Below are 20,656 nucleotides of genomic sequence, written 5' to 3'. Positions count from 1 at the left end.
AGCCGTGTCTTCCGTGCCGGTGGCTCTCTGGAGGGCGGATGCGACTCGGCTGGGAGAAATGTCACCCCAGTCTCCGCCTTCTCTTCCCATGGAGCTCTCCCCGTGTGCGCGTCCGCCTCCGCGGTCCCCCTTCTGTAAAGGCACAGTCACGCCGGCTTAGGCCCTACCCCGAAGACTTCCCTTTCCTTGTTCCCTCTGCGAGGATCCGATCTCCAGCTCAGGTCGCACGCTCAGGTACTGGGCGCTGGGACTTCGCTATGAGCTGGGGCGGCACCGTTCAGCCCCGAACAGCCTCTTTCCCCGGCCACTCCAGTGCTTTCTCAACAGACCCACGAACAAAGTAGCTATGGTGACAGGGACGGAGGCTGTTCGTGGGCCCAGCGACACGGGCTTCCTCTTACCAGGCGCTCCGGCCCCTGCCCAGGGCCTCACCTGACAAGCGTGCAGACCCGCGCTTAGCCCTGGACGCCCGGTCCCTGGAGGAAACAGCCACCCGCCCGGACCGCTTCTGTCTGGGAGGGGCACAGGGTCACCCTCCCGAAGGGACGCGTTCTGCAATGGCCTTGGCTTCCTCGCCCTCGTCATGCCCCCGAGGGCCCCACGCCTCACGGGCCGCAGGAGGCCGCGGCCGCCTCACGTGTCCGCACAGGCCTGCTTCTGACCCACGGGTCAGGTCTCCGCCCGGACGGTGCGGCAGTGTGGGCTGCGGTGTGGGCTCGTGGCCGTGGACTTCACTGGTGTCCCCAGGGCCCCTCGCACCCGGAAGTGGCCGGCCCGAGCCAAAGGCCGCGCGACCCCCCAAGGGTCAGTTACGGGTCAGCGGGGAGACGGCACCGGCAGCGACGGGCTCTGTGTCACGGGGTGGCCCTTGGGGTTGTTAGTGTTGTCAGGACCCCCAGGGATGGATTCAGCCCCTCGGCGCGTCTCCCCGCCGCCCACAAGCTCTTCCGTGCGGGAGGGACAGTGGGCCGAGCCCGCGCCGCTTTCATGCCGGCTCCGGGCGCAGAAGGGCCTGCGCGGGGGCGGGGCGGCTCTCGTCGCTCCCCTGCCGCCCGGCCCCAAACTCACCTTCCATCGGCCGCGTGGGCCTTCTGGAACTTTCTCCCGCGTCCGCCGGCGGGGTGCTGAGCTCCGCCAGTAGAGGGCGCCGGAGAGACCGCCCGGGGGACGGGGGGCGCGGCGCGGCGGGCGGTCTCCCGGGGACGCCGCTTTGCAGCGCGTTGGAGCACCGCCCCCGCCCGTGCGCGGCCGACCTGCGACCTGCGTCCCGGGGCGCGACCCGCCCGCGGGTTCTGCTGGCCGAGCGCCTCTGCGAACCGCACCAAGGCTGCACCCTCTCCAGGGAGGCCGGACTGAGGCCCAGTGCGGGGGCTGGGGGGGCGAGGAGACCCTTCTGGGTTTACCCCGTCCTTGGCGCTCTGCCTCCGTGGTCCCCCATACCTGCTCTGCCTGCATTTTTAGGGTTCTCATCCTCTCGCTAACGGACCCCTTGTGACCCCGCTACAGGCTTCTTTGGAAGTCCCCTGTCACAAGTTCTGAGGGGTCCCCCCTCTTGATTGGGCCCTGAATGATGGAAACGCTAGGAAGTTGCTCGGCTACCAACATGGGCCGTTGGTTACAGCAAAGGAGGGCCCCTCGGTGGGCAGAGCTGGGCGCAGCTGCAGGGCGGTGGGTCTAGGGCTGTCCAGGAGACAGCAGGCAGCTCCTTACGTGCGGGGTCCCTTCCCTTCTTTTTTAAAGATTTATTTATTCATTTTTGAAAGCGAGAGCGTGCACGCGGGGGGAGGGGCAGAGGGAAAGAGAATCTGCGGCAGACTCCCAGCTCAGCGCAGAGCCCGCTGCAGGGCTCAGTCCCACGACCCTGAGATCATGACCTGAGCCAAAATCAAGAGTCGGACACGCAACCCACTGAGCCACCCAGGTGCTCCATTCCCGCCCCCCTCCATTAAATGACGTCACCGGCCATCACCATCCTGTCCCTGCACCTCCACTCTGTGTTGAGGTGTCAGGCAACTGACTTGTGTTTTTAGTTCTTGGGGTCTGGGTCTGGAGTTGCTGGCCCAAGGAGCTACGCGGAGAAACTCCTCTACATTCGGTCCCACTAAAGGTCAGAGATCATGCCTGGCCTGCCTGGTCCATGACTGGAGAAGACCGGGTGATCCGGGGATGGGGGCGACCCTGTGATTCACAAGGGAAGCACTTCTAGTCACAGGACAGATTGGGGGAAATGCCACGAACACTCCAGTTTCTTCCAGCAAAAGGAGTCCTGTTTCTGTTAAATCTGGACCTGGTCGTGTGAGTGTGACTGGCTTTGACCACAGGGTCATTAGCAGATGTGCACAAGCAGAAGCTGGGAAAGGTTCACCTTTGCTTGTTTCCAGATCCTTCTGGCCTGTATGTGAACAAGCCCAGGCTAGCGTCCTGGGAGAGGAGAGGCCCCGGGTGTCCTAGCCATCCCCCTTGACCCTGACAACCCCCAGGCCCTCAGGGTGTCTCTGCAGGGACAGTCAATGCCCATATGGGAGCCTTGACCACCTGACTCACTGCCATCCTTAATGGACCACCCACCTAGAAGGCTCAGACAATCAGGGTAGCTTTCCTTCCTGGGGTCATGCCAACACAGCCTTCCCACCTGAGCTCTGGCATGACGCATCACAAGCCTGATCCATCCAGGGAGTCTCAGGATTGTCTACTGCTCTAAGGCGAGGGCCAGAAGCCAGGAGCTAAAGCCGGTCGGCGCCCGCGCCCGGGGGGCAGGCACGCCCCCTCGCTTCTCTTCACCGTTGCTGCCCTCACTGCCAGGTCTCCCCCTGGCATCCTCAGAAGTCATCTGCCCCACGATTCCGTCAGCGTTCTTGGGGCCTTCTGCACCCACAGGCTGCCTCCCGGTTCCTGGAGCCCTCAGCACTCCTTATGTCAGCACACCGTCCCAAGGTCCTCCCCTCCTCCCCCAGCCCCCGTCCTCAGTGACCGCATCACTTCCACGACCTCAGCTGTAAGAGTCCTCCTCTGTGACCCGAGCCCTCTGGCCTGGCACTCCCTCCCTGCTGTGACTCTACCCCAGCAGCCCCCCACCGGACCCTCCTCTGACCCAGTCTGATTCCACAGCCCCTCCTGCCTGCCCAGCCCCCAGGACCATGGCCGTGACCTCTCCTGGTGAGCCCCTCTCCATGCTGTAGCTCTGCTCACCCCTGGTGGGGCCGCCTGACCAAAGCCCTGTTCTCAGGTAAACCCAGTTCTGGGACCCCGGGTGGACTCCCGAGCACTGAACTTGGCTGCAGAAAATCTCAGGCTGCAGATGAACCCACTTGAAAGGGTACTTGACCTTGCTGGACAATCCCACACCCGAGACCCCGGACCTCATCTCCTCTCCCCTCGAACCCCCCACCACACTGGCTTCCGTCCTCAAACAAATGTCAGATTATAGAATGTGGATGTGTAACACATTCATGTGGTTCAGTAATAAAAATTTAAAATAGGCTATATGGTGAACTAGCTCCTTCCCAATCTGTCTCCCTCCCCACCGCCCTCCTACCTCCTGCTCTCTTCTTCCCCATTCCTGGCGCGCGCGTGCACACACACACACGCACACACACGCACACCCGTGTGCCCACACACAAGTAATCGCTCTTATTAGTTTCTGGTGTATTCTTCCAGGCTGCTTTAATGCACACACAGGCAAATACAAATGAATATATTATATACGTGATGCGTAAGGTGCCAGATTCTCTATCTTTCCCCACTTTTATTTGGACGCAACACACCGCAAACTGCTCTGCATTGTGCTTCTTTCTCCAGGACATTCTATATTGGAACAATTTCTACACCAGGACAGAGGGAGCTTCCTTGGACTTCCACACAGCTGTATCGTTTCCTGTTGTCTGGTGCCCGGGGGCTACTGATGGACAGGTGGGGAGTTTCCGACACTTTGCTATTACACGGTGACTGGCCTGGTACCTGCATCGCTAGGCATGGATGAGGTTCATTCCTGGAGGGGCGCCTGGGTGGCCCAGTCAGTGAAGTGTCTGCCTTCGGCCCAGGTCATGATCCCAGGGGCCTGCATTGAGCTCCCTGCTCAGCGGGGAGCCTGCTTCTCCCTCTGCCGCTGACTCTCCCTCTCTCTGTGCGCGCGCGCGCTCTCTCTCTGACAAATAAATAAAATCTTTTTAAAAATGTCATTTCTGGAATGGCTGGTTCACAGAGTTTTTGTTGACGTGATCCATGCTGCCAGACGGCCCTCCGTGGGCGCTGGGTAAAACGGCCCTCCCAGCATAGCGAGTGACAATGGCCGATGGCTGTCAGCCTCGCCACGCAGACTGTTGTCATCCACTTGGGTCTTGGACAATCTAATGAGACGTGCTCTTTCTGCAGACCTTTCAAATGTCACTCGCCAGGTCTCTCCCCCGGGCCTCCTCCTGCTCCCCTCAGGCCCTCCTCATCTGGGAGGTGAAACCACGGTCCCCCTGGTTTGCTCAGGGGTGTGCCCTTCTCTCACTTCGGAAGCCAACCCCATCTCCCCACAACCATCGCAGCCCTCCTTGGCAACATCATCTCCCCAGGCAACGCCAGCGCCCCTTAAAGGGTCTCCCGGCCTCCCCCCAGCCCTCTGTTCTCCAGGCGGCTCCCGGAAGGCTCTCTCTGAGTGGAATGTCACATCAGTCCCGGCTGCCTCTTCAAAACCCTCAGTGCTTTCACGGCTGGAGTGAACCCCGACTCCCAGCCCCAACCAGGGTTCTCAGATCCCTGCCTCCCACCTTCACGTCCCACCCCCAACCCCGCTGCTCTTTCCCTCCAACTGGAGCCCTTCCAGCAGCACCAGCCCCTGCCCTTTGCCCCCGCTCTTCCCTCCCCTGCACGACTCCGTCCAGGTCCGTGTGAGTGGTCTTGTCGAGTCTGGGGTCCCAAACCAACCGTCTTCTCCTGCGTGAGCAGCCTCATGGCCAGAGTGGGAGCTGCCCCACTGTAATCTGCCTCAATCTCTGAGTCACTCCCACCCCATCGCCCCACTGCACTTGGACCTGAACTGTTTGTTTGCTTGCTCTGTTTCTTTTGCGCGCTGGGAATGTCAGCCCTTCTGGGCGGCCTTGGCCAGCTCTCCCCACTGTCCCGCCCCCAGCGGGGATGGGGGAGGGTCGGAGGGCCCCATCAGTGCTGGTGACCCGACTGACTACAGATTCCCTTCCCATTCACAGGGGCCCCGTGTCCACGGATGAACTTAGAGCAGGTGGCCACCCCCTGTCCGGGCTGTCCCCTCAGTGCCCTGAGCCTGGTGACTCACTCCTCCACTGGGGTTGGATCCCTCCCCTAAGGGGATTTTCCTGCAGGGGTGGGAGAGGAGGGGAAGGACAGGGAAGTTCCTAAAGTGGAACCCTTGATGGTAGCACAGCCTGTGACCTCGTGTCCCTTGTGCCCCTTCTTGTTCCCTTGGAGTTCTGTTCCTCATTCCTCCTGGAGCTCTGCCTGTCCAAGGGGGTGGGGTGGGGGTGGGGCAGGGGTGGGGCTCTGGGGTCCTCACCCCTGCCCCCTGCTCTGAAGACCTCACCCGCTGCGGCTACAGCCAGTCTGGGGTCCTGGCTCCCCAGCCTTTCCTGTCTTTAGGTCTATCAGGCCAGCCTGGGCAGAGGACTCTAAAGCTGGTTCCGGGCGCCTTCACTCCCCGCCGGCAGTACCGAGGGGGGAGGGTGCACTGGCACTGGCAGCCCTAGCACGCCCCGCCCCCGCCCCTCACTCCCCAACCCTCACTCCTGCTGCCCCTGTGTAGACCTGTGGGCCTAGTTGAACGCGGAGGGGAAGGAGGATCCCAGGGTCCCAGTTCCCCTCCGGACTTGCTCCCCACTGCGAGGCTGCTCCAGCCCATCTCCTCCCCACTAGCCCCTCTCCCCTCCACTGGAATGGGCTGAAAGGGCCCCCAGAACCCCAGATGCCGCCTGTGGCTCCCCTGGGGCCCCTCTCTCAGCCGTGTGGAATGGAGGGGATCTGGTCCTTAGGGACTCGGCCCTTCTCCAAATCCTGGACCAGGTGAACTAGTGTGCAGGTGAGCTGGGGCCGTCTCTGGAGACAGACTGTGCGGCTCCTCTGACCACAGCTGCAGCTTTGTGAGGTCAGTTCCAGAAATATAAGGGTAGGTTCCCACTGGGTCCTGTGGGGGGGCTTGAAATGACTGTCTGAGGTCCACCCCCCCCAGAAGGCGTGTAGGGGAGACCAAAGGGGCTTGTGGTCCCCTGTTTACAGGTAAGGAAACTGAGGCACAGAAGAGAGAAACGACTGGCCATGCCCCATAGGCAGAGCCGGCCCCCCAAAGCTCAAGGAGGAGGAGGCACCGTAGGCTGGACTCACAGGGGGTCTGACACAGAGCCTGGGAGACAGGATTTCCCAGGCCCAGGAGGCTGAGAAAGTCACCGCTGTCCCTTCCTGCTCCCCAAATAAATCATTCCAAGCCACTTTGGAAATCAGTTTTATATTAAGCTATAAAAACTCAGACCCTGTCCTGAGTACATATGTACAAAAGCAGTACTATCAAAAATAATATTAACAACATCAACCACACAAATTCCTACAAATGTACAAAGGCCCTTGTGCACCATTTACATGGGCCACTTCCTGGCCACAGTACCTGGAAAGTAGGGGGGGCGGGGACAAGCCCAAGGGCACTGGCTCCAGACCCCATCTCAGCACGCTCAGGGGCACACGGCTGAGTCCCGCCCTAAGGCTCAGGGGGCCTCGTGGGTCGGCAGAGGTCTAGGCGTGTGTCTAGACATGGAGCCATGTCTTCCCGGGGTGGGCTAAGGCACCATTGGGGGTGGGGGGAGGCCAGGGGCAAATCATGCCCCCCCCAAGCCCACGCCCTAACACCTGCCACCTGTGATTACATCAGGGTCTGTGGCAAAGTGCCTGAGGTTACAGGTGGGGTAAGGCTGCTAATCAGCTAACCCTAAAATAGGGGCTGATCCGGTATTCTGGGTGGGGCAAAGGTCAACAAAAGGGTCCTTAAAAGTGGGAGAGGGGGCAGGAGTGGAGGTCTGAGGTCCGTGGTGTGAAAAGATTTGACTGGCTCCTGCTGGCTTTGAAGATGGAGGGAGAAAACGGGCCAGGGAATACAGACAGCCTCTAAAAATCGGGAGAAGCAAGGAAATTCCCCCCGGAACCTTCCAGAAGGAAAGAGCCCTGCTGACTTTGGCTTTAGCCCATGAGACCTGCGTCGGACTTCTGACCTCCAGGGCTGAAAGCTAAGTTTTGGTTTCAACCACCATGTTTGTGGAAATGTGCTCTAGTAGCAAGAGGACACTGACCCAGAGGCCAGGAGGTCAGAGGTCAAGTCAGCCCTGCTCAGACCTCAGGCTGACTTCCAGGTAGAGGCCCCACGGAGGGCCCCCGTCCGGGCCTATCCCTGCGTGGAAGACCCAGGATGTCCAGGGTCCAGATAAGAGTTCATTGTTTTCTTCTTTCTAGCTCTGCCTTCGTTTCCATGGACACACTGAGCCCCACTCACTACACCCTGGGCCAGAGGCGGCGGGATGGGCAAAGCTCAGCGCTTGGCAGCTGGGAAGGTGCTCAGGCCCAGCCATGAGGAGGACAGTTACGACAGACTGTGGAGGGGCCCCCTGGATGGGAGGTAACCCGGGATCTCTGGGCCACTCTCCCTTCTGGCTCCCCCCTTCAGTACACACATGATCAATCGTCATTTACAAGGAGTTTCAGGGGGATGAACTCATGGCCTCCCCACGATGGCGCCCCTGCCCGCACGGGCCTATCCAGTCCAGCTGCCCAGGGGCTCACGCCTTAGCCAAGGCTGGGCAGAAGCAGCAGCAGGAGGCACGAAGCCTGTTGAGGGGCCGTGAAGTGGGATGGTCGCCCACCAGGGGGGTGGTGTCCGATGCTCGCTGGGGGCTCCCAAGGAGGCCAGGCCGCAGGGAAAGCTAACCGACCTTTATAAGTGAAAATAGGGGCTTGGAAGACTGGTGCATCCCCGTGCTGACATCCAGGATGCTTCGGATGCTCCTGACCTCGCTGCTTGACAAGTTGCCCTTGATGGCCAAGATGGCACTCAGGTGGCCTTTGCTGGAGAGAAGAGCATCTGTCAGTCCAGCCTCGTCCCCAACACCGCCACTCACACCTCTTCCCAGCTCCCCAGACTCCTAGCCCCAGCCACAAGGGCCCTGCAGCCGAGCCCCTGCCCACGAGGGGGTCATAGTCTCCTTCTTCCACCGTGTTCCAGCAGCCCCGGACACCTGTCCCTCCCTAGAGTGCACCAAACACCTGCCAGCCACAGGTCTTTGCACTGGCTGTCCCCCTGAAGTGTTCTTTCCCATGCTCCGGCGACGAGCAGCTCCTTCTCACACTTTGGGCCTCAGTGAAAATGTCACTGCCCCCAAGATTTCCCATCTCTAAAGTCAGCACCTCCTGGCCTCACAACCTTGCTTAAATAACCTTTACAGCTCATAACTCTTTCTTTCCCTGATTACTCATTATTATTAACCCTCATTAGGCTGTAAGCTACACAGGGGAGGACTGAGACCTGGTCTGTCTTGTACTTCATCGTATCCCAATACCTACAACAGAGCCCAGCACTTAGCGGGAAACCACTTAGTAACTGGTAGGATGGGCGGGTGGGTGCATGAGAGGAGGGAGGGACGAGTGGGAGGACGGGCAGACGGACTTTTGGGTAGAAGGTAGAAGGGTGGGAGCAGAGGGATGGATAGATCCACGGACGGGGAGATGAGTGGACGGGTGTCTTTACGGGTGGACGGATGAACAGGTGAGTGCGTCGATAAGCCGAATGGCGGGTGGATGGATGGAGGGGATCAAAAAGAGGCTAGACTAGGTCGGACTGGGATAAGCACTCCCACTCAAGACTGCTCGAATTTTCCCCACCACGTCAGAGGACGCAGCCTAGACAGAGTCACCCTAGCTCACCGGATCGTAGGTTGGGGGGTAAGCCTCTGCTTTGATGACCCCCAGGCTGACCCCAGGCGTGGGCCCCAGCTTAGCAAGGCTCCCAGCAGGTCCCTAGTGTCTCTGCTCTCGATTTCCCCTCTAAGGGGCAGTATCAGATCAGGCTAAAGGCATGGGCTGTGGGGCCAGTGGACCTGGCTTTGGCATCTTGCCTTTACCCCTGGCTAGCTGTGTCGCCTGACACCTTCCTGAAGCTTTCCAGGCCTCGGTGGGAATGAAAAGCATCCCCCTCGTAAGGTTGGAGTGAGCTTCCAGTGAATGAGCCACTGTAAACGTCTTAGCACAGTGTCCAGCGCTCGGCCAGCCCTCCGCCAGGGTTAACGGCTGGGACTGGAATCGGCCCTAGCAGCCCCGCGGCCCCGAGGCCAGTTCCCCCAGGCTCTGGCCAGCGCCAGCAGGGCCTTGCGGACAGCCCCGTCTTGCGGTGCCCTGGCTCTCACCTGAAGTCGGGGTACCAGGTAGCATAAGTGGCCACTTCAATCTTGATGGCACTGGGGTCCTGCAGGCGGATGATCTCGGCGAGCTTGGGGAGGGCGTGATGCAGCCAGGTCGCCGAGGAGCCCTGCGGGCACGGGTCTGGTTGGAGCCCGGCCACCCCTTCCCGGAGGGGCTCCCCCGAGGGCCCGGAGACGCTCAGTGGGCGGGGGGGAGGAGGGGGTCCCTGCAGGGCTTGGGGGAGGGGCAGGCAGGAGCCTACGCACGTTCTGGGCGCAGAAGCGCTGGATGGCGTCGCCGTTGGCCAGGACGTGTCCGGCCAGCTGCTGCTGCTGGTCCACCGTCTTGAGGACCAGGCCCCGCTTGCTGAGACGGGTGATGTACTCCTTCACCAGGTGCAGGTGCACGACCTCCACGAGCTCCTGGAAGGGCGAGCGGGCAGGGCCGTGTGAGCCGCTGCTGGCGGGGAGCTCACCCCCTTCCCTCTGAGCCCCGAAGCCGGGGGAGTCCAGGGAGGGGCAGAGGCATATGTGCGCTCACGTGTGAGCGTGCGTGTGTGTGTGCAGGTGTGCCTGGCACCTGGGTTCGGGTGCGAGTCCAGACTGTCCCCCATCCCTCTATCCCCCTCCCCCGCCAGGCCCGACCCCCAGCCCGGCACAGCCTCACCCCCCGGAAACAGTCGAGCAGCTCCGAGAACTCGGGCAGCCTGTCGGCCACGGTGGAGAGGATTTCCTCCAGGGTCTGCTCCGGGGCCGCCCAGCGGGTCTGTGTGAACTTCTTGAACAGCGGCTATGACAGGAGAGAGGCCGGATGTCTGGTCACACCCCACAGACACACGCACGGCGACACACACAGAGCCTGGCGCAGGGGCCAGGGGGGACCCGAGGACTCGGGACCCCGAGGCACCGGGGCGGAACTTGGGCCCTGTTCCCAGACCGGAAGTGGAGACAGGGCCCCTGCACCCATCTCTAAGGTCAACCAGCGGCCGCTCTGGGGCCGGGAGGCCATCTGCCCGCCTTGAGGCCTCTTCCATGGCCCCCCTCTGAAATAAATAAATTCCTGCATAAACAAGGACTTGTGCTTGGCTGGGCCTGTGAGGACCTGTGCCAAGTCATCAGGGGTCACCGCCCGGCCTTCACCCCCGGTTGGTTACTCACAGTCTTCCGCCTTGGGCAGTGGGGACAGGGCAGGCTCCCGTGGAAAGCGGGCAGGGAGCTCCTACTCCTTCCCTCCAGGGACCCCTGCCTCCCTCTCTGCTAAGGGAGCCAAGGGGTTTCTGTGGACTACTTGGCCCATGGCAGATGGGGCAGCGGCTGCCAAAGGCTCTTTGCATCCCCGCTGGAAGGGAGTCACGGGGATGGGGGTGGGGCGCAAACAGGTCTAGGAACAGCTGGAGAAGGAGTGCACAGGCCCGGGCTGAGTCTCTGCACGGGGAGGGGCACGAAGCCTCCTCTGCGGGTTCCCAGCCCAAGGGGCCCCCGTGAGGCCAAGCCCAGGCTGAAGGGGTGGGGACGAGGTCAAAACTGCTCAGTGGCCCCCATCACCAGGGCCTGCGTCTGCCATCTCTCCCTTCCAGGTCTCTCCCTGCACCCCCCCGCCCACGCTGAGCTCGGCAGGCTCCCCGGGGAGGCAGGCTCCGGTACCTTCAGGTCCCCAAACAGACGCTGGAGCAGGGTGTCAAAGCCGTGACTCTTGAGCTCCCTCAGGGGGTCCAGCAGGTGGCCCGGGAGGTCCTGTGGGTTCTGCCACTTCTGCTCCATGGATGTCCTGAAAGGACACAGATGGGGCAGAGAGATCACACCAGCCCTGTCCAGACCAGAGTCTCCTACCCAGAGAGCCCACTGGCCCTAGGCAAATCTTCCTAAACCGCCTCCCCACTGTAGAACCCTCCGTGACTCCCCATTCCCTGTGGAAGCAAGTCGGGACCATCCCATCCCTGCTCCAGGGGCAGCACTCAGGCTTCCCACCCCCAGGAACACCTGCCACCACCTGCTCTCAATTCCCATCTGCCTAACGGACGCGGCCTCCGCATCCATTTCCTAGCGGCCCTACAAGAAACAAATAAGGGGCGTAGAGCCTTTGCGTGAATGCTTGACCCAGCAGCACCTGAAAAATGTTTGCTGCCGCCCCTACAGACCTTACAGACCCAATTCCTCACAGCCAGGTGCTTCGTAATCCCTCCCCCTCCCAGCCGTCCTGTTCCTCCAGCAGACCGGCAGCCCAGTGAGTCCCGCTCCTACAAAGCCCTCCCAGCACCCTTACCCCCTTACCGGAGGGACAGGCAGTTGTTGATGTTGGCGATGACATTGCCCCTGTAATTTCTCAGCGGTCTGCATCTCTCCAGAAAGTCATCAAAGGCTCGCTGGTAGCTGGCGAAATCGGAAGGGGCACATGCAAAGCCCAGCACAAACACCGGCACAAGAGCGGCCTTGGCCCTGCCTCCTAGCCCCGCCCCGCCCCCCCAGGCCCAGAGAGTGCGTTTCCGGTTGGCAGGCTCCTGACAGCCCAGGGAGGGGATGCCAGCCCCTAAGCATCGTTCACTGGCTTGGCAGGCCAAGGTCAGAGGAGCCAAGGACCCTGCCGAGCTCCTGCGGCCCCTACTCCTCCCCTCAGATCCTTCTACAGCTGGAAGCCAGGACGGGTGTATGGGAGTCAATGGGTAGATGCAGGAGTCCCCGGGGGCGGGGAGAGAGGCAGCTGGTGGGCTGGAGCCCCGGAGCACTACCACAGGGAGGCCAGGGCCTCAGTCCCCCGTGGGGCATCGTCTTTGCAGCTGCGGGCTTCCTGCTGGGCGGTCAGATCACCCGAGGCTCTCAGGACTCAGGCGGAAGGTTCGGGAGGACGGAAGGACTCCTGCTCCTAGTGACAGACACTCCAGAGGCAGGAAGGGGACGCTGATGTAGCTTGGATACCCACGCGGGACGCAAGGGAGCACAGGTGGCTCCGAGAGAAGTGGCCACAGGGACCAGCCCCCACTCCCCCACCCCTGCAGGCACCGGCAGGCGACACCCACCTCCTCAGGAACGCAGCCAGCTCCAGGAGCAGCAAGTGCTTTATCTGCACACCCAGGTCCAGGGTGATGCTCTCGGCCTTGGCCTGGCCCTGGGAGATGATCTGCAGGGGTGAGGGGTGAGCTGAGACCAGGGCGGGGGAGGGCACCGGCACAAGGTGGGGGGCGGCGCTCAGAGCGGACGCGCGCAGACACACACACAGGGCGGGCCGTAGCACCTGGACGATGTCGATGGCCAGCTCGCTGTGGCAGTGGCCGTCCAGCCTCTGGGGAGCCACGTCCTGGGCCCAGCGCTGTGACTCCAGCTCCAGGGCGCGGGCCATCAGCTCCCTCACGCTGGCCTGGGGGTAGGAGAGGAGGGTCAGGGCAGCGCAGAGCCCGGCGGCCTGGCCCACACGGGAGTCCCCGTCAAGCTCCTGGCCGGCGTCCCTCGCGTCTCCGAGCCTCCCTGAGCTCCCTTCATAACCCGCCCCGGACCCAGCCCTAGCGCAGCGCGGACTCACCACCTCGTTGGACAAGAACGTGGCCTCCAGCAGCCGGATCTGCCGGGGGGGCAGAAGGCTCCCCAGCCGGACTCTCTGCAGCTCTCCTGCCAGCTTGGGGCTGTTGATGATGTCACTGAGGGCACAGGGGGGCTAGCGTGAGGAAGACTGCCCCCGCCTAGCACCGTGGCTCATCCAGGAGCCCGCCTTCTCGGCCTCCGTCTCTGTCGGCCCCAGAACTTGATGGCCCTCCGCCCCTCCCTGCTTCTCTGTCTCTGCTGATGGGGTCCAGATCTGCTCAGCTGGGTTCCAGTCAGAAGCCTTGGAATCTCCATGCCTGTCTGGACCCTCTCATTCCCGGCCATCCCCTCCTACTGAACAGATCGGCCTCAAGCCACGCTGCCCAATGCCCAAGCACCACCATCTCTCGCCTGGCGCTGTGGGGACCCGCTCTCCAGCCCCGGCAGCACTCCCTTCGCCCGGCAGACCTGACCGCCTTTGGAGTCCAGCCCCCTCCCCGCGACAAGGCCTCCAGCTCCCACAGACAAGACTGGCCGCCGGATCTCCACCCTGTCCCTACCCCATTCCCTCACTGCACTCCAGGCTCCCTGGCCTCGGGTATCCTGCCTGCCCCGCACAGCACCCCCTGGCTGGCCCTGCTGCCCCCCGAGGGTGGGTCAATGCAGGCAGGAAGGGCTGCCCCACCCCAGCCACTGCATTCTTGTGGCGCCTGTGTGGGATCCGGGAGCCCCAGGGACGGCCCAGCCCTCCCTGGCACTTCCTCAGGGGCCTTTGTCTGCCTGGACACTCAAGAAGGGGCCTCTCGCCCTTCTCCCAGCCTGGCTGTGGCAGGGACCCTTTCCTCCCTGTATTCTGGCCACTCTGGCCACAGAGGGCTTGACGGCAACCCGTGGGACTCCCTCTCTCCAGGGCTCTGCCCTGCTGGCCTCAGTTTCCTGCCGTGCCGACCCCAGTGGGCCCCAGGCCCAAAGGCCTGAGGTCACTGGGACAGGAAGACTGAGGTGCAAATGCCCAGTATTTCCTGGTGAGTCAGGATAAGCAAAGAGAAACTGGCTCACGACTGGCCTGTCTAGCGCTCAGCCCCTGCCCTCCGCCAGTTTCCCTGTGCCCTGCTGACTCACCCACCAGTCCCATGGCACCCTCCCTTTGGCCCCTTGCTGGAGGCTGAGCCACCAGCAGCACCCTGTGAGACCACTGGCCACCCAGATGTGTCTCCGAGGCCTTCGGATGCTGCTCATACAGTCTGTACCTCCAGGCTTCCTGCAGACTTTACCCTGGGGGCTGGAGTTGGCCTGCACAGGAACCCCCAGCCTCCCGTGCCCTGGGCATTTCCACCCAGCACCGCACTCCTCACGGAGCGGGGACAAATGACAGATGTGCTCAGGACCCCAGGGGGTCCGGGTGAATCAGAGGGTGCCTGAGGCGCTCTGTTGGCAGAGCCAGCCTCCCACCCAAGGAGCCCTGGGCCTCGAACCCAGTTCTGCCATGGGCGCACCAGGTGAGCCTGCACAAGGGCCACGGGGCCCTGCCCTGCCCCTCTTTTGTGCTCCCTGGGAGTGCCCCGGACAGCCCGCTGGCTAGACACCCTCGCACTCTGCACAACTCCCAGGTGTCTGCGCTCAGCCCCGGGCGCTGCAGGATGACTGCCCTGGCTGGGAACACCGACCTCCCTCCACCGACTTCCAGGCCTGCTTCCCCCCACCCCCCGCCCGCCTCTCTTCCTTCCCGCAGTTTGGTTCCTCTTCCTCCTGCGTCACGTCGGGGGTGGCTTCCTCCACAATCGACTGCACCAACGCGCCCGTCAGGGTCCCTGCGGGGGGCTCCCGGCCACTGCCTCCGCCCTTCCTGCTCTGGGTGGTGCCCCGCCTCGCCCCCTCCTCAGACTGGGAGCTCAGGAGCGGAGGACGAAGTCCCTGCCGCGCCCCGTGCCTCAGTTTCCCCCACCGTGGAATGCGGCTGAGGGTCCCCGGCGCAAAGCCCACCGAGCGCCGGCCCGGCTCCCCCGAGCCTCCGGGGCCCGAGGCGGCCCCCGCCCGAGCCCCCCCGCGCTCACTTGGGGTAGAGGTTCTGCACCCAGACGAGCAGCATGTAGGTGTCGCGCTCGCACAGCTCGAACTGCGCCATGGCCGCCAGCTGCGCCGCGAAGTGCTCGTGGTAGCTCTCGGCGTAGGCGGCCACCACGTCCACGTCGGCGGGGAACAGCGGCTTCAGCCGCTCCACCACGGCCTCCAGGTCCTCCTTCATGGTGCGGCCCATGTGCAGGAAGACGCGCTCGGCCTCCGAGCGGCCCTCGGCGCCCGCGGCCGGCCTCGCGCACAGGCGCTCCTCGGCCGCCTGCGCCACCCCGCGCCGCCACAGCCGCAGCCAGAGCCGCGGGCGCGCGCTCACCAGCGCCGCCGCCCCGGGCCCCGCCGCCCCCGGCCCCGCCGCCGCCGCCGCCGCCGCCGCCTCCGCCGCCCGGCGGTCCTCGCGCTCCTGCTCGGCCAGCACGGCCAGGGCCTGGCGCAGCCGCTCGGGCGCCGCGTCCAGCGGCCGCCGCAGCAGCCCGAGCACCTGGTCCCGCAGCAGCGCGTACAGCGCCTCCACCTTGCTCTGGCGCCGCACCAGCTCCTCCGCGCTCTCGCCGCCCCGCGCCGCCGCCGCCTGCAGCTCCCGCTCCAGCGCCAGCAGCGGCCCCGCCGCCTCCAGCCGCCCGCGCTCCAGCGCCGCCTTGAGCTCCTCCACTGCAGCCGGGACAGGGTGCTCAGCGCCGCCCGACGGCGCCCCCCGCCTCCCCCACCCGGGACAGGGGAAGGGGTGCGCCCCGAGAGCCCCGCCGGGGCCCCGGACCTGGACCCGGCCGGCCCCAGGACTGGGCGGCGCAGGGGAGAGCCGGGAGGCGAGACGCGGCCCAGCCCATCGCTGGCGGCCTCCCTGCGCCCAGGGTGAGGGGGCCCTTACCTCGGATGGACCCCAGCCCTGCCCAGCAACCCCCCGCGCCCCGCCAGCTCTGATCCCCGATTCCTACCCCCCTCCCGGGGTCCCAGCCTACCTGTGGGCAGCGGGCGGCCGGACTCAGGCTTGGACTCGGGCTCGCCCTCCGGCTCTGCTGAGCTGGGCTGACCCTTCTTCCTCCCTTTAGTGAAGACGCTGAACATGTTGGCCAGGCCTTTGGGCCTCTTCTTCTTCTGCTTTGTCAACTGGTCCTTGTCGCTCTCCGGGGCTGCCTTGGCCTCCAGGGACGGGACCAGGTCTTCGGAAGAGGCCTCTGACATGGAGGTCTCGGACTCCACCTCGGATGTGGAGGGCAACTTCTGGGAGCTTCTGGGGAAGTCAAGAACCCCTGGCACCGTCTGCTGGCCTGGAAGGCCTTGGAAGAAAGTCATCATCTTCAGCATCCCCGAGGCTCAGGCCTGCGGATTGGCAAGGGGAGGCGGAATGAGAGAGCCGCCGCAGCAGACAGGGGGACACACAGCAGCTCCCAGGCCCGAGGACACGGCGGCGGCGGCCGCCACGGTGGCACCATCTCGTCTTGCCATGCGACCGTCAGGGTCAGGCTACCTGGCCCACAGGGGCACCTACCGTTCAGCTTCCTCCCCGGACACCAGTGTCTCAGCACCCACAAATCCAATACCCCCCAGCACCTCCCCAAATCACCAGAAGCAGGGAAGAATCTGGAGATGCCAAGACTCCCAGACAGAGGGGGCATCACTTCGTTTTGGCACAGACTTCCTCAGCAGCCCACCCCCTGGGCAAGGAGAAAGGACTGGACGCCATGAGTTCCATCCTGCATCCCAGGAGGCCCTGGGAGAGGCGGCGGAGCCAGGCTGCCGTCCCACTGCCCAGAGCAGGGGCTGCCCCAACCTCCGCGCCTCAGCCTGCATCTGGCTTCTCTACTCTATGTGGGGCCGCGGAGGGATGCTTTGAGCAGAAACATGGCTGCTCCTGGGGGTGACCACAAGGGGAGCAGAGCCCGACCCGCTCGCCTCGCCTTGGGGCTCAGGTCTAGAACTCATAGTGCCCTCCCCAACTTCAAGGGCTGGGAAAGGACCCTGAAGACTTCCACATGTCAGCAGGGACAAGGGGCCCAATGAGGCACCCAGCTGCCTGAGGTCCCGCAGTAACTCGGGCCAGGAACCAGGTTTCCGGGCTCTCCTTTCACCCCGGCTGCTCCCAAATGGGGTGACATCATCGTCACAAAGACTTCCACTTTCCGTGCCGTCCCTGGTGCCCGTCCCATCTCTTCCTCATTCCCTTCAGGGAGGGGTACTGCTATCCTCATTGCACAAAACTGATCCGGGGAAATGTCCCTACAGTTGACAGGTCAGGCTGGTAACTCGGATCACCCAGTGCTGGGTCCCCCTGGCTCCATGTCCCCCACCACCTTGCAGGCCACTTTCAGAGATGTAGGACCCCCTTGTGTCCGGCAGCACCCTCCCCGGCACCATGACTGTTACCAAAGCAAGGCCAGCACCCGTGGAGGGAAACATGGCTGAGCCCAGGAGAGGGGAGCAAGGCAAGGCTGGGAGTGGGGAGCAGATGGGGTCGGGCTTCCCTGACGACTGGGGTGATCCGGGACAACAGTGCCTGCCCCCTGCCCTCCCAAGAGTAAATACAACGAGTTGTGACCCGTGCAACACGATGACTTTGATTCACCCCTGCCACAGCCCTGCAAGGCAGGTGGGGTGATCCCTCATCCAGGAGAAACTGAGGCAGGAAAGGGGGCCGGGGGGTGCTTGCCCCAAGCACATAGCAGGTATGGATTAGGCCTGTCAGACTCTTTCCACAGCCCATACTACCTCCCTACCAGCCCAGCTACTCCGGGCCTCATCACAACCCTGGACGTTGGCCAGAGCTACCTGGGTGGGGGGGCAGGAAGCCCAAGTTTCTCCCAAAGGGCTTCACCAAGTGCCCTCAGCCAAGTCCAACACCACTGGACTGCAGGCGCCTCTCCTGGGCCATTGGGGCTGAGAGTTCCACTCCAGGACCAAGCGAGGGGTGCCCCAGAGAGCCCCAGAGCCAAGGTGCAAGCAAGGCCACTGGGCTCTTCTGCGCTGCCCGTCCACCCGTCCGCTCCTTCCCCTAACCCGCCCCATTGTTACGCCGCGCACCCACAGGAGCTGGTCCAGCCAGCTCACTGCCCAGACCCCCACTTTGCTCTCCAGCTGGGGTGAGGGAAAGGGCTGCTGTGACCCACCAGCCTCCCCTCTGCCCACTCACACACACACACAAACACACACCCAGGAGCACGCGCGCGCGCCGGGCTCTGTTTGACCTCACACCCGGCTCCTGCAGGTCCCCACATAACATGGCTGCCTCCTTGCCTCTCGGGTACAAAATCCTCCTCACCCTCTGGGTCCTGCAGCGGCCCCCTCGGCGCCATCCCAGGCCTTGATTTTCAGAGGCAGCTGGTGCAGTGGAAAGAGAAGCGGCAGGGGGGTCATCTAGACCGCTCCCTAGCGCGTGGACACCACCACCCTACCACCGTCTGTGAAATGGGCACAAAGATCCCCACCCCACAGTGCCGCGGACAGGAAGTGGCAAAACCCCACAGCCCCGTGCTGGCCCCTAGCCAGCCTTCCTAAGGGTGCCTGTCCCATTCCCTGTGTCCATCAAGCCAGCCTCAGCACTGGGGTAGAGCAGAAGAGGGCAGGAAAGGCGTTCCAGCCTGGGCTCTAGGCTGCTGACACGAGGGCCCTGCCTGGTCATAGCATGTGACCACAGCCTGTGGCCCCACGGTGGCACCCTCTCCTGACCCCCCAGCTTCTCCTCAGGCACCGCACACCCCCTTTGCTCCTTCCCGGGGTCAGGGATCCCGCAAAGAGGACACCCAGACTCAGGCAGCAAAGCGGCTCCGCCTGCCGGCCCCACCCCCCTGGGCCGGTCCTCTGCAAAAGCCGCAGGGACCCCTGCGCCTTCCTCCACACCCCCCTCCTCGCCCTTTGCAGGCCCAATCCCGGGCCCCCTGCACCCTAGCGCGCTGCGGCGGCCTCAGTTTCCCTAGAAGTGGGGCTGCCGGAGGCCTGCGGTCCTCGGAGCGTTCTGCGCCCCCCCTTTCCCTCCCAGCCCGGGTCGGGCCGTGCCGGCCGCTCCGTCGGGGGAGCCCGCCCGGAGCCCGGGGTGGAGGCGGGCGGGCAGCCGCGCGGGGCGGCGGGGGACGGACGCGGTGCGAGCGGAGGTCACTTACTGTGTCCGGGCCTGGCCGCCGCTGTCCCCGCGGAGCCTGGCGCCGCCTGAAATAGCCGCAGACTCCGCCCCCCGCCCCCCGCCTCCCCCCGCTGGCCCCGCTCGCCCCGCTCGCCCCGCCCGCGGCGGCCGCGGAAAACCCGCGGGCGGAGGCCAAGGCCGAGCGCGACCCTGGGCGCCCGAGCCCGGAGTCGCGCGCGCCCCTCGAGGGAGCGGGGCTGTCACGCCTTCCCAGCGGCCGGGGCTGCTGTGGGCGCGGGGAACGGCACCCCGCGGGCCCGGGCTCGGCCGGCGCGGGCCCATTGTCCGACGGCGGCCGCCGATTGGCCGGCCGGGGCCGCGCGCTCGCGACCCCCTCCCCGCGTCACAGAGCGGGGCCCAGCCGCGCGCGACGACGGTGGCCCCGCGGGGTCCCCGGGTCCCCCCGCCCCCGCCCTGGCGCCCTGGGCCGCGCGAGGACTGCTGCGTCCGGGCAGAGCCTTCCCACCGGGGCGGCGGGGAAGGGACCCCGCTGGAGCAGGCGCCCGAGGGCAAGGGGGTCCGGGACAGCTCTTGAAGGGCACGTCTGCGGGGTGCCCGGCATTCGCGCTCTTGTTTGACAGGGGAACAGGGCTCAGAAAGGCAAGCGACCCGCAGCTCCCGCGGGGTCACACACCCGCCGGACTCCCACGGGACCACGTTCCCTTTCTGGGCCTGCGGCTGGGCCAGGACAGGCTTCGGGACGCACCGGGTCCGACCCGACAGCTCAGGTCGTGCGGCCTTGCCCTTCGTCCGCGTGGCCCTTTCTCGGGGTCTGCCGTCGGCTGGGGCTTGGGGGGGGGGCTGTTGCTGGTGAAGAGCGACCATTAGGGACTCACCTCTCTTTCTCGTTTTAGGAATTCCTGCCCTCTGGAAAGAACCACGTTGTTCAGGAATTTCCCAGCTGGGCACCAGCTTCCCTTTTCCTTCATTGCTAGAACCCCTGCCCCTCCCATTTTTCGCTGGCCTCACCCTTGGTGCCGCCCTCCCATGGCCTCCCTGCTCCCCCAGCAGCTGGGCACAGATCTCTGGGGCCTGGGAGTGGGCGGTGGGGAGGGGGAGCTGGAGGTGCCCCTTGGGACGGAGAACTTCCTTTACCTCCCTGGGAATGGAAGTCAAGTGCCAGGTTTGGGCTTGCCCCTAATCCTGTCCCTGGGGGTTCTTGAGGGGAGGGGGATGCCAGGAAGTGGCCCTTAAGACCGATTCCACACTCTTCTCTTCAGTCCCTGGGGGAGGGGGTCGTGGGCTGACAGTTCAGATGATCCCTCAGAGCCACAGTGCCCCAGGGCTGGGAGGGTCACTGCATTTGCTCCCCAGCGAACAGATGGGGAGGCGAAAGGCCAGGTCCCCAATTCATCCAGTGACATAGGGCCGAAGAGGATGAAAAGCAGAGCTCCTGGCTCATTGCCTCTGTGGCTGCCTCCTGTGGCCTCCTTGTGCAATCCCACACTTTCCGGCCAGGCCTCCTCTCCTCACCCCAAACAGATTGGGAAATTGCTGGGGAATCTGAAGCTTTCTGAGTCATAGGGTGGGGGCAGGGGGTGTGGTTGTCAGGCCCGAAGATCCCACCATC

At 64.2% G+C, this 20,656-nt stretch overlaps 1 protein-coding gene across 1 annotated transcript; it reads right to left on the bottom strand.

The window, feature by feature from the left end:
• Window positions 1–6,438: 6,438 nt before the first annotated feature.
• TNFAIP2 (TNF alpha induced protein 2) lies at window positions 6,439–19,081 on the bottom strand. Its single transcript, XM_080808612.1, has 12 exons — window positions 19,067–19,081; window positions 15,932–16,292; window positions 14,954–15,623; window positions 12,901–13,015; window positions 12,616–12,738; window positions 12,401–12,501; window positions 11,658–11,756; window positions 11,031–11,154; window positions 10,054–10,176; window positions 9,654–9,809; window positions 9,393–9,514; window positions 6,439–8,058 (listed from the first exon to the last, which is right to left on the bottom strand). The coding sequence occupies exons 2-12, from the start codon at window positions 16,275–16,277 to the stop codon at window positions 7,917–7,919; spliced, it is 2,121 nt and encodes a 706-aa protein (XP_080664738.1). The 5' UTR covers window positions 16,278–16,292; window positions 19,067–19,081; the 3' UTR covers window positions 6,439–7,916.
• Between the last annotated feature and the right edge of the window lie 1,575 nt (window positions 19,082–20,656).

Source organism: Martes martes, assembly GCF_963455335.1.
Source record: "Martes martes genome assembly, chromosome: 7".
Taxonomy (NCBI): Eukaryota; Metazoa; Chordata; class Mammalia; order Carnivora; family Mustelidae; genus Martes; species Martes martes.
This window is presented reverse-complemented; position numbering and strand designations above follow the sequence as displayed.